This window comes from Xyrauchen texanus, chromosome 49 (assembly GCF_025860055.1).
Source record: "Xyrauchen texanus isolate HMW12.3.18 chromosome 49, RBS_HiC_50CHRs, whole genome shotgun sequence".
Lineage (NCBI taxonomy): Eukaryota > Metazoa > Chordata > Actinopteri > Cypriniformes > Catostomidae > Xyrauchen > Xyrauchen texanus.
The window spans coordinates 3,609,340-3,622,036 of record NC_068324.1 but is presented as its reverse complement, the minus strand read 5'-3'; the positions used below and the strand labels follow the sequence as shown (position 1 = coordinate 3,622,036).

General features: G+C 39.7%; 1 protein-coding gene across 1 annotated transcript in view; it reads right to left on the bottom strand.

Annotated features, from left to right (window-relative positions):
• Positions 1–845: 845 nt before the first annotated feature.
• Positions 846–12,697, bottom strand: part of LOC127640622 (protein phosphatase 1 regulatory subunit 12A-like) — a 37,594-nt gene continuing 25,742 nt past the window's right edge. The window contains exons 14-24 of the mRNA XM_052123281.1: positions 11,443–11,533; positions 10,334–10,447; positions 8,040–8,133; positions 7,852–7,937; positions 7,711–7,767; positions 7,345–7,367; positions 7,196–7,259; positions 6,826–6,930; positions 4,971–5,021; positions 4,757–4,807; positions 846–2,132 (exon numbers count right to left, since the gene is read on the bottom strand). Of these exons, the coding sequence (XP_051979241.1) occupies positions 2,046–2,132; positions 4,757–4,807; positions 4,971–5,021; positions 6,826–6,930; positions 7,196–7,259; positions 7,345–7,367; positions 7,711–7,767; positions 7,852–7,937; positions 8,040–8,133; positions 10,334–10,447; positions 11,443–11,533 (823 nt within the window). The 3' untranslated portion in view covers positions 846–2,045. The remainder of the gene's footprint in view (positions 2,133–4,756; positions 4,808–4,970; positions 5,022–6,825; positions 6,931–7,195; positions 7,260–7,344; positions 7,368–7,710; positions 7,768–7,851; positions 7,938–8,039; positions 8,134–10,333; positions 10,448–11,442; positions 11,534–12,697) is intronic.

Here is a 12,697-nt window from a genome sequence, read left to right as displayed (position 1 = left end):
ATATGTTCGACTGCACCCATGACGCCCAAAAATACTCAAACACTGTAATCAAACATTCCTATGATGACCAAAAATGCTGAATTACACATAAATCTGTGACGAGGAGGGTTGGACCGGGCCTTGAGTGCACACACCCGGGCCCCAATCAGGCTAATCAGCCAAGTAGAGGGATAAAGACGAGCCAGACGCGGCAGTTAGAGACAGAGAGAGAGAGAGAGAGAGAGAGAGAGAGCGCCACATGCAGCTGTTACTATATTACTTTGATGGCTCATCCGGTTCCCGCCACCTCCTCGCAAGACCTATAACTGCTACTTTGGTGCCGAAACCCAGGAACCGGCTGATTAGCCTGATTGGGGCTCGGGACTTTCGCACTCACGGGCCAGCCCAACCCTCCTCCTCGTCGTCACAAAATCAAATGGTCGCATTTGCTTATTATAGCCAAAAATGCTGTATCAAACATTAAAATGTGCCCAAGATGCCCCAAATAGGTAAATTTAACATTTGTACTTGCCTTCGATGCCGAAGATGTTGCGTATAAATCAAACATTCGAACATGTACATTATGGCCAAAAATGCAGTATCAAAATGTTCAAATGCACCCATTATACCTCAAAATAATCAAACTCTATTACGGCAATAAATGCTAAATCGTATGATCAAATCAAAACATTCGAAGGCTCGAACAATGCCCAAAAATACTGAAACACACCCGATGCTCCCAATTGGGAAATTAAATGCTTGAACACGCCTGTGACGCCTAAAAAGTCTGAAATTAATGTTTGAATCAAACATTGGAATGCAATTATGATGCCCAAAAATCAAATATAACTCAATAAAACAGGCTCGAGGCTACAAACACACATCTTTTATTAAGTGCCAACATTTATTCAATATATTAGAAAACAACACGTGGAGAAAACTGAACCGATATCATGTTACAAGCGGTTTGATTTCAAACGAATGTTTGTACATTTACACATTACACAAAAGGCCTTATCTCCATTTTTGAAGAAACTGATAGCAAGGATGGAATCATACAATAATAAAAAATATGAAAATAGAAATTTACGCCTTGCCCGCCACAAGTGTTGCTCTATAAAAAGATGCATAGAATAACTGGCTGCGTGTTTTTTGGCACTAACAATGTCTCTGATTGTCATCAGTATTGTTTGTTGTTGGTTTTTGGTGCTGGTTTCTGGAGTCAAACAGCCCTATATTTAGACCACTTTTAGTGGAGTTTAGGGTAAAACCTCTCAATTGTGTTTGTGCAGACAATGTAGCGTGCAAAGATGCAAAAATACTGCAAACTTCAGCTGCCCGAGACTCGTGGAATGTGTGTCGAGTGTGTGTGGTCACGCTTATGAATGTGCATGGTGCATGCGTCCATATATAAGTGCGAGTGTGTGTGTGTGTGTGTGTAAGAAACAAAGATAGAGAATGCAAACTGCAGAAAAAAAACAAAAACTTTCTTAATCAGTATTTTTGCCTGGATTCACATAATATCTATACATCTAAACAACATTTACTTTAATAGCAAAATGAAGATGCTTGTTTGCGGAGAATATATCTTGAATTAAGTTTATTTTTCCTCACCCCATCGGCAAATTGTTTTTTTCTTGTTTTAAATATAAAAATGTTTGCAAGCTTTATGCTTAATAATAAACCATTTGCCAATGGGGTGAGATGTATTCTTTTGAAAACAAGTCATATATTTACTTCAAGTAAATTTGCGATGTCTTTTGTTTTTTACTGGAAAAAGGACAAAAATATTGATTTTTTTTTTCGTTATTTTTTGCAGGGCAGAAGCTTTGTCGCGTCGTCTTATTGGCCTATTGAGATCATGGATGAAGTGCTAACACACACTCTTGTAAGAAAAAGGTAAAAGACCACGTCAAATTGTGACCCATTTGGAAGGTCCATATAAAACAAACACATTTTCCTCCTCTTTCCCCTTATTTGGATCTTGAAAGGATGTGTGTGTGTGTGGGGGCGGGGGGGTTGGGGGGTTCACTATCCCTCGTCTTTCTTCCGCTCTTCTTCTCTGTTTATTTGGAGAGTTTGCTGATGACTCTAATGAGCGCTCCATTCTCGTCCTTCAGCCTCTGGTTATCGGCTCTCAGATCCCCCAAAACCTGCACAACAGATTTATTTCATTAAATCAATTGCTAATAATACTTGTGTTTCATGTCTATGGCCATAAAAGCAAAATCAAATATTCACAAATGATGCCTCAAAATGCTGAAATGATTCAATCAAACATTCAAACGTCCACACGAATACGCTTTCGTTTAAAAAGCGCTCTGCTTAAACCTCTCATCCACACTGGAATACCGTTTGCATTTATAGAAAACTGAGACTTTCGAAAAAGCTCTCTAGAATCGCATGCTTTTGAAAACAATGACCTTAAACTAGGGCTGCAACTAACAAATATTTTGATAATCGATTAATCGAACGATTATTCGACTATTCAGGGATTATTGCAACGATTAATCATTAGGTCTTAACCGATTATTCAGCTTGTGCCTAACTTAAAAGTTTGTATTAAACATGCTTACTAACAAAAAAAGAGGAAAAAAAAATCATCTTTTAAAAATATCTCAATGACATTCACTGACTTAAAGGGGAAAAAATATTTTTTATGAGTTTAATACAGTAAAGAAATTTACTGCTAAATGTTTTACATTGAAAAACGTCCCAATATCCTTAAAACAAGAAACTAGTTTCACTTGGTCAGACAAAAAATACTTCTATTCAAGATCTATTCTTTAGTAGCAAGTCTAAATAAATGATATGCTTCTTCTCAGCTGAATGCATCTTTTTTAAACAATTTTTAGATATTTAAAAATATTTGTATTTTTAATATTATATTCAACATTCTCAGATAACAATTTTAACTTCTGCAGTGTAGCTGCTAAAGTAAATCTACATTGTTTTAAAGGAGTTTTTGATATTTATATGGGAAACAATCCAAAACAAAAACAAATAAAAAACGTATTTTGTTGTGGTGTATAATGAGTCAAAGACCAAAAAAAATAAAAAGACTCTCTTATTAATAAAGCTGCTTATTGGCAATTTTCTTCACGATAATAAATGCACAGTGACACCTATATTATGATTCAATAAGTCGCGAGTCATCACGTTATAATCTAGCTGCAGCAAGCGTGCGCGCTCGAGGGACGAGCGTCCCGTGACAGAGTGTGCATCAGCCGACTGCAGTTTCAATCTCTCCCCCTTAGAACGGGACATTCATGCAACACTGCCCTGACCGCACAGAAAAATGGCAGTTTTGGAGTTTGTAGTTATTTACATGATCTGCTTCCATATTATTTGAACTTTAATAGAGATATAACGCATTAAATATAACTGCATTTAAGATGTAATGTCGGGTTTCCTTTAAAGACTCTCGACACACAACTTTTGCTTCAGCGGAGTATCAGCTCCAGCTTTACTTATCCCACAATGAGAGTGCTTCTGTATTTTGGCATTATAATTCCCTCCTCACATCACCTGAAGCTGTTTGGAAAGTTTAGTGCATCTGGACTGTGACCGGTGTTATTCTTCCTCTCCTCAGTCAGGCACGAGCTGCAGTGCTGCTCTCACGCATCATCATTAAAGTGAGCTCATGTTACATTAAATGAAATCAAAGGACTATTCATCAACAAACATTTTTGTCAACAATTTGTCGATAACGTTGACTAATCGTTTCAGGGCTTTAGGAAACTTAAAACTGAGTTTTTTGTTTGTTTTTTTATTTTCCTCCCCAATTTGTAATGCCCAATTCCCAATGCGCTCTAAGTCCTCGTGGTGGCGTTGTGACTCACCTCAATCCGGGTGGTGGAGGGCGAATCTCAGTTGCCTCCACGTCTGATACCGTCAAACCGTGCATTTTATCAGAGCGTTACCGCGGGGACGTAGCGAGTGTGGAGGCTTCACACTATTCTCCGCGGCATCCACGCACAACTCATCACGCGCCCCACCGAGAACGAACCACATTATAGCGACCATGAGGAGGTTACCCCATGTGACTCAACCCACCCTTGCAACCGGGCCAATTTGGTTACTTAAGAGACCTGGCCGGAGTCACTCAGCACGCCCTGGATTCAAACTCGCGACTCCAGGTATGGTAGTCAGCGTCTTTGCTCGCCGAGCTACCTAGGCCCCGAAAATGGAGCTTTAAAGCGAAAACGGATTAATGTGGACGTAAGACAATTTCATTCGAAAATGCATTAATTTTGCTACATTTATGTCTCTAATCCACACTAAAACAGTGTTTCCTCCACAGAAAATGCTCTCCATTACAACGCAAGGAAATGTTTTTCAAATGAAAATGGATTTGCATTAACGTGACCTTAATATAGTGTTTCTATATTGGAACTGCATTTGCATACTGAAACAGAAAATCATGCAAAATGTTATCATGCTTAATTCACAACCCAAACTGAAACTCAAATTAACATGTAAGAACTGTATTTATAACTTATATGTGCAGGTTGGGGCACATTGTGAGCCATATGCCTCTTGTTAAACAGGTTTTACTTGTGTTTACAGTAATTTATGGCTGTATTGCTCTCAGCAACTATATTAAGTGCAGATTTCACCACAGTCAGAGAATGGAAGTACATTGATCACTCCACAAACTACCTCTGAGCCAATCAGCATCAAGAAGTGAATGAAAGAGCATATCAGCATCCAGAGTCAACTCAAATAGCCAATCAAAACAGGCATACGATGATCATTTACTTAATTTCGTTCTCACCTTCAACTCCTCTTCCAATTCAGCAGCACGCCTCTCCAACATTTTTCTTTCCTGAGAGAAAGATTGAGCCAGAAAGAAAGAGTGACGGCTTTATAGTATTACCCGTGTGAAGTGACATCATAAGACTGAAACTGCAGTCACAAAACATGCATCCATCCAAGAAAATGCTTTTTGTTTTCCTCTCACAAAATATCATATTTTCAAGTAAACTCACCTTCTTTTCCATTTCCAACAAAGCTGTGCAGTCCGTGAACCTTTCCTGCCTCTGTAACACACATTTACTGTAAGTTTCTCACAGTACTTGAGTGAATCCCACTAAGAAATGTCCACATCGTACTTCACCCCAAAATCAAAATGTGTATATATACACTCACCTAAAGGATTATTAGGAACACCATACTAATACTGTGTTTGACCCCCTTTCGCCTTCAGAACTGCCTTAATTCTACGTGGCATTGATTCAACAAGGTGCTGAAAGCATTCTTTAGAAATGTTGGCCCATATTGATAGGATAGCATCTTGCAGTTGATGGAGATTTGTGGGATGCACATCCAGGGCACGAAGCTCCCGTTCCACCACATCCCAAAGATGCTCTATTGGGTTGAGATCTGGTGACTGTGGGGGCCATTTTAGTACAGTGAACTCATTGTCATGTTCAAGAAACCAATTTGAAATGATTCAAGCTTTGTGACATGGTGCATTATCCTGCTGGAAGTAGCCATCAGAGGATGGGTACATGGTGGACATAAAGGGATGGACATGGTCAGAAACAATGCTCAGGTAGGCCGTGGCATTTAAACGATGCCCAGTTGGCACTAAGGGGCCTAAAGTGTGCCAAGAAAACATCCCCCACACCATTACACCACCACCACCAGCCTGCACAGTGGTAACAAGGCATGATGGATCCATGTTCTCATTCTGTTTACGCCAAATTCTGACTCTACCATCTGAATGTCTCAACAGAAATCGAGACTCATCAGACCAGGCAACATTTTTCCAGTCTTCAACTGTCCAATTTTGGTGAGCTCTTGCAAATTGTAGCCTCTTTTTCCTATTTGTAGTGGAGATGAGTGGTACCCGGTGGGGTCTTCTGCTGTTGTAGCCCATCCGCCTCAAGGTTGAGCGTGTTGTGGCTTCACAAATGCTTTGCTGCATACCTCGGTTGTAACGAGTGGTTATTTCAGGCAAAGTTGCTCTTCTATCAGCTTGAATCAGTCGGCCCATTCTCCTCTGACCTCTAGCATCAACAAGGCATTTTCAGCCCACAGGACTGCCGCGATACTGGATGTTTTTCCCTTTTCACACCATTCTTTGTAAACCCTAGAAATGGTTGTGTGTGAAAATCCCAGTAACTGAGCAGATTGTGAAATACTCAGACCGGCCCGTCTGGCACCAACAACCATGCCACGCTCAAAATTGCTTAAATCTCCTTTCTTTCCCATTCTGACATTCAGTTTGGAGTTCAGGAGATTGTCTTGACCAGGGCCACACCCCTAAATGCATTGAAGCAACTGCCATGTGATTGGTTGATTAGATAATTGCATTAATGAGAAATTGAACAGGTGTTCCTAATAATCCTTTAGGTGAGTGTATATATATATATATATATATATATATATATATACACACACACATACATACACAGTACTGTGCCAAAGTCTTAGGCGCATAAGATGCTTCACAAAAACATTTGTCTTAAGATGGTTATTTATATTTTTAGCTTTAGTGTGTCAATAAGAAATATAAATGTTAGACTCCCAAATATTTATTTTACAAACAGAATAGAAGAACAGGGAGCCCTGCAACAGATGTCAATGCCCCCACAGAGCCCCCCACTAAACATCATGTCTGAGATTACAAGAAGAAACTTGAGAAAGCCGAAATAGACAGAAGAACTTTTGAAGAAAGAAGTTTGGAACATCCTCTCTGCCAACAACCAAGAAAAAATCACCATGAAATGAAATATATGACCCAGACATACAGTTTTCTTGACAGGTTTTGTGAGATTCACTCACTACAATGCAACACACAATTATACATACAGCAGAGATGTGCATGTGTGTTTCCACCTGTGTAGCCTTTTCCAGCTCCAGCCGTGTCAGTGAAATAGTTCTCTGTGTATCTGATAACTGTGACTGCAGACGACGGTTTTCCCTGGAGACCTCCTCGAACAACTGAAACATAAATACAGACGTATTACACACACACACATCCCCTCGTAAAAGGATTAGAGATGTGGTTCACCCAACAGAATAAAAAGTAAATGAGCAGCTCTGACATTCTGCATAACATCTCCTTTTGTTTTGCATGGAAGAAGAAAAAAAAAAGAAGAAAAAAATGATAGGGTTGGAACGACATAAAAGTGAGTAAATAATAACACAATTCTTAATTGTTTGGGTGAAGTTTAAGGAATATTTGAACGATGAACATCCTCCACACCTTTTTAAAGTCCCTGGACTCAGATCCTCTTGTGAGAATGCTGTCATTCAATACTGGATCAGACCTGAAGGAAAGAAAGAAAGATGGAGTGAGAAGGGCAGACACTACTTTCACAAAGCAAAGTGAAAGGTCAAAGGTCAGACTTGTACCTGCTGCTCATGTGTCTGTCTGTCTGCATGAGGGAGACGCAAAATAGTTCACAAGTCAGTGAGAAACCATAAACATAAACACAAATTAACTTTAAAGGGGTCATATATCATGGACAAATGGCTGGTCCACCACTGGTGATGTAAACGTAATTAGAAATCAAAACTTCCCCACAATTAAAATAATAAATAAATAAAATCAACTGGTTTAAAAAACCTCACAAATCAAAAAATTTTATAAAATGCTATAAAAGTGAAAATATGACCCCTTTAACATCAATTCATTCAGCCTGACAAGACTTTGAGAAAAACATGATAGCTTTGTTTAATCTGTCAATCAATTATAAAGAGCATGCTGATTGGCCAGACCTGTGGGTCCCGCCCACCAATACTCTCATCCTCTCCACTGGGCTCATTGTCGTCACTCTGAAAATACAGAGAAGTCAAAGATCAATCACTGGATGTCATTTCCGAGCTCCTTCTTTAGTCATGTGTCGTCCTCGTCCTCACCTCTCCTGTTCTTCCTCTCCTGTGAGCTCTGGCCCGCCTGCGCTCCCTCACCCGCTCCTCAATGTCTGCAATAGCGCTGTCCACGTCTAACACACAAACAGACAAAAACAGACAGAGTAAAGAAAATGAGAGATAACGAAACATCAGGTTGTATTATGAAATACGAAGGGTCGAAGGTGAAAGGTCACCCTGTCTGTCAGGACGTGGAGCACCAGGCGGGTGAGTGAGACCCAATAAATCAGACTTCTGCAGGTTAGCGATTCGAGACCGCCAGCTCACCTCCTGCACACATAAACACACATTTAAACACCTACGTTTACGGTAGATAAAGTACAACAGTTAGTATGATAGAAAACAAATAAACTCCGTTCAGTCACAGCAAAACATCATTTGCGGAGCCGTACATTTTCAATGGCCACATTTACACTATGTCTTTGTTTAAAAAACGCATTCATTTTGCAATGTTTGTGTCCCTCATCTACATTTTCCTCCGCAGAAAATGCTCTCCATTACCACATATCTTGGAAAACGTAGACGTTAGGGAACACAGCAAGCTAAATCGACTTTAAAAGGAATATTCCGGGTTAAATACAAGTTAAGCTCAGTTGTCATTTGTGGCATAATGTCGATTACCACAAAAATGTATTTAGACTCATCCATCCTTTCCTTAAAAAAAAAAAATGACAATTGAGATTCTAGTGCTTGCAATGGAAGTGAATGGGGCCAATTTTTAGAGGGTTTTAAAAGGTTAAAAAAAATTCTTCAGTTAAAACTAATTTGAGCTTTGATTATTATTTGAGCCGTTTTGTTTAAATCTTCATCTTTACAGCCATTTTAAGGTTTGTTGACAGTACATTAAAATTAAAATTGGCCATAACTTAACACAGAAAAGGTTAGCAAGTGCTTTTATCACTCTAAAATCATGTTTACACGCACATTGTTTACGTCTTGTGGCTGTACTTTTGAAACAGTGAGTATTTTAACATTCAGAAATGGGCCACATTCACTTCACATTTCACACAGTTGTTGCTTTTTATTTATTTATTTATTTTTATTTTTAAGAAAACAAGGGACTAGACATAATACATTTGTGGTAATCATCATTATGACACAAAAGCTGTCGATTGAGCTAAACTTGAATAAACTTTGAATATTCTTTCAAATCACATGCAGGATATGAATTATAGATAATCACATTTTCAGCCAGTTAAAATGCAAATTCTTGCTTTGCCAGGCTGTTATTTAAAAAAAAGAATTCTGTTCTAAAGTAACTTGCCTGATTAAACAAAGAAACATTCTAAATTCCAATTTCAAATATCAGAAATCTAATTCCTACAAGTAAAAATGATTTATTTATTTGTTTTTGTATATCAATAATAATTACACTGTAACTAGTAAAAATGATACTTTTTGATTTTGGTTAGTTTCACATATCTGTAAAGTGACTGTTAGTAGTAAGAGAGCCTTTTAAGATGCGTTTAATTACGGTCCAATTTCTAGATATGCGAAATCCATTTCTAGATATTTGAAAGACCAAATCAAATAAGTTCAAATACATTTACAGACATCAAAGATAATCATTTTCAACTGTTGATATCAGGAATGAATATTTGCACTAGGAACAATGTAATTATTGATATTAAAGATGAAGTGCAAAGCTGATATGTGAAACTAGAATTTCAACTAGTAAGAAATGAATTATGGATATCTGTAATTACATATTGAATAGGAGAGATTGACAGATCACTGGACAAATGCAATCAGCATTTCGCATTTTTTGGCATCAAGAATGTGTATTTCTGTGATTAATGACTTCATGTTTGATATTAAGAATTAACATTTCCATTTACGTTTACATTTATGCATTTGGCAGATGCTTTTATCCAAAGCGACTTACAGTGCCCTTATTACAGGGACAATCCCCCCGGAGCAACCTGGAGATAAGTGTCTTACTCAAGGACACAATGGTGGTGGCTGTGGGGATCGAACCTACAACCTTCTGATTACCAGTTAGGTGCATTAGACCACTACACCACCACCAAAAGTCAATTAGGCTTGCCATAAATGAAAAAGTGAATGATGACCACGGCTGTCAAGCAGATTTTCAACCGAACATTTTCAGCGAGTAACAACTTCAATTTCAGTCTGTTCCGCAAACAAAGCTATTATAGTGCAAGAGTAGCGTGGACTACTTGTATGATGCTTTACGGTGCTTTTTAGAGCTTCACAGCCCTTGGTCACCATTTGTTTCTGTATTGTATGGAAGACAGCAATCGAGGATACTCTTTAAAACGTCTCCTTTTTGTTCCACTGGGTTTGGAATAACATGAACATAATGACATAATTTTCATTTTTGGGTGAACTACACCTCAAACATCCTTAAACATCCATACATCACCTTTAAACAATATTTCTAATTACAAAACCACAGCCAAATAGCAGAGCAAACACAGATATTTGGATTAAACTCAACCTTTCTCACCCCTTCCTCTCCCTTCTTTTGCTTCCCTTCTTTTTCCTCATCCTCTTTCTTCTCTTTTCCCTTGTTTTCCGTCATTGTCTTCTCTGCTTCCTGCAGGTCTGTGAGAGTGACACCCTGAAGAGCAAATGCAACAGTCGCACTGTGTGAGTGTCTGGGCTAAAAACAAAACATTTTACACAAATGTTTTTCCCTGTGTAAAGGTCAGTGTTAGGGGTTAAAGACAGACCGCCCATGGATCGCTCAATAACTACATTTACTTATATTTTTAAGGTTAATGGCGTTACAAATTTGAAGAATATTCATAAGTTTTGTTTGAGAAGCTTTGCACATCAGGTAAACTAAATATTTACAAGCAGAACTTTAGGGCAAAAAACACTATGCAAGTATGTGAACACGGATGCTTCTGGTAACGCAAGCTCGATTTTGTGCATTGTTGTGTTCCAAAATGCATCGGACCACATTTCTCAGCATTAGTACACGTTGCATTCTCAATGTTTCCACAAGGGGCGCAATAGTGGACATTAATGTGAGCTGTCCGCTGCTATGGCGATTTGAGAGAATATTGCCGAGTAAGTCAGCCTAAATCTTGAATAATAATGCATCCAGTAAAATAGCACAGACTTTAAGGTAACTCTATCGCCCCCTTGAGTACAGAGGTTTGTTACCGCCACAGTAATGCAAGAACACACGTTAAGCATGTGCAACCAAACAGCACGTTTGCAATGCGTTGGCCAAGTGCATGAATATCACAAACAGGATTGGTGACAAAGCGCAGCCCTGGCGGAGACTAACCCCCACATGGAACAAACTCAACTTCGTGCCGAGGACACAGCTCTCGCTTTGGACGTACAGGGATTGGATCGCCCCAAGAAGGGACCCCCGCACCCCGTACTCCCGCAGCACCTCCCACAGTATCTCCTGGGGGACCCGGTTATACGCCTTCTCCAGATCCACAAAACACATGTAGACTGGATGGGCATACTCAAATACTGCGCAGACGACACAAAGATGCATATATAGAAAAACTAGGCTGCATGTGGACCAGACTTTATATGCTGATAGATACAAATCTGGCTACATGAAACTAAAGGTCAAAAGGTTGAGCTGACCTGTGTGGACCGCCTGGACTGGCGGGCATGTCGGGACCGGGCCTTTCTCTGAGCCTCCGCCTCCTCATCACGCACCGGAGTCAGATAGGACCTAAATACACAGAAATAAATGCAGACACAGTGAAAACCATGTGGTTGGTAGCTGGTATAAGATGGTTTCTAGCTGGTCCAAGCTGGTCTAGAGAGTTTATCTGGACTATGGGCTAGTGGACAAACTAGTACTGCCCTGCAAAAGCAAAAGACCTCAACTCACTAGAGTGTGAAACTGAGAAAAATGACTTTAAAGTTTCTGTTTTGTCCAGACAAAAGTATTATAGGTAGGACTCCCAAAATTTCACAACTAGTTGCTATACAGAAGAAATGTTTGTATGCAAAAAATCTTGAGCTCAAAATTGACCTTTGACCCTTGTTTGGCAGTTAATGTACTCTGCCTTTGTATCATGTGCCAAAAATCAGGAGTCATGCAAAGGCAAAAGGCCGTAACTGACATATAATCAATATTTACTTGCTGTTCACCATACTTACATCCATTATAAGAACACCTAACCAAGGTCTAGTCATCATGGTATTTGTTTTAAATTATATAGAAGACCTTTGGTTGTTCCTATTTAGTGCTATAATGATCAGGATAGTGCGGCAACACTAACACAGTTAAACAGTATAACAGATAAGTACAGTATGTACAGTATGAATAAATACAATAAATATTTTCACAATAAAGATAATTTAATTATAATTGAATACAAAGGTATATTCAGCAGGAAACCGATGGAGTGCGTACTCCAGGTAGGGAATGAGGTTTTGCCCCAAGTGAAGGAGTTCAAGTACCTCGGGGTCTTGTTCACGAGTGAGGGGACAATGGAGCGGGAGGTTGGCCGGAGAATCGGGGCAGCAGGGGCGGTATTGCACTCGCTCTATCGCACCGTTGTCACGAAAAGAGAGCTGAGCCGAAAGGCAAAGCTCTCGATCTACCGGTCAATTTTTGTTCCTACCTCACCTATGGTCATGAAGGTTGGGTCATGACCGAAAGAACTAGGTCGCGAGTACAAGCGGCCGAAATGGGCTTCCTCAGAAGGGTGGCGGGCTTCTCCCTTAGAGATAGGGTGAGGAGCTCAGTCATCCGTGAGGAGCTCGGAGTAGAGCCGCTGCTCCTTTGCGTTGAAAGGAGTCAGTTGAGGTGGTTTGGGCATCTGGTAAGGATGCCCCCTGGCCGCCTCCCTAGGGAGGTGTTTCAGGCACGTCCAGCTGGGAGGAG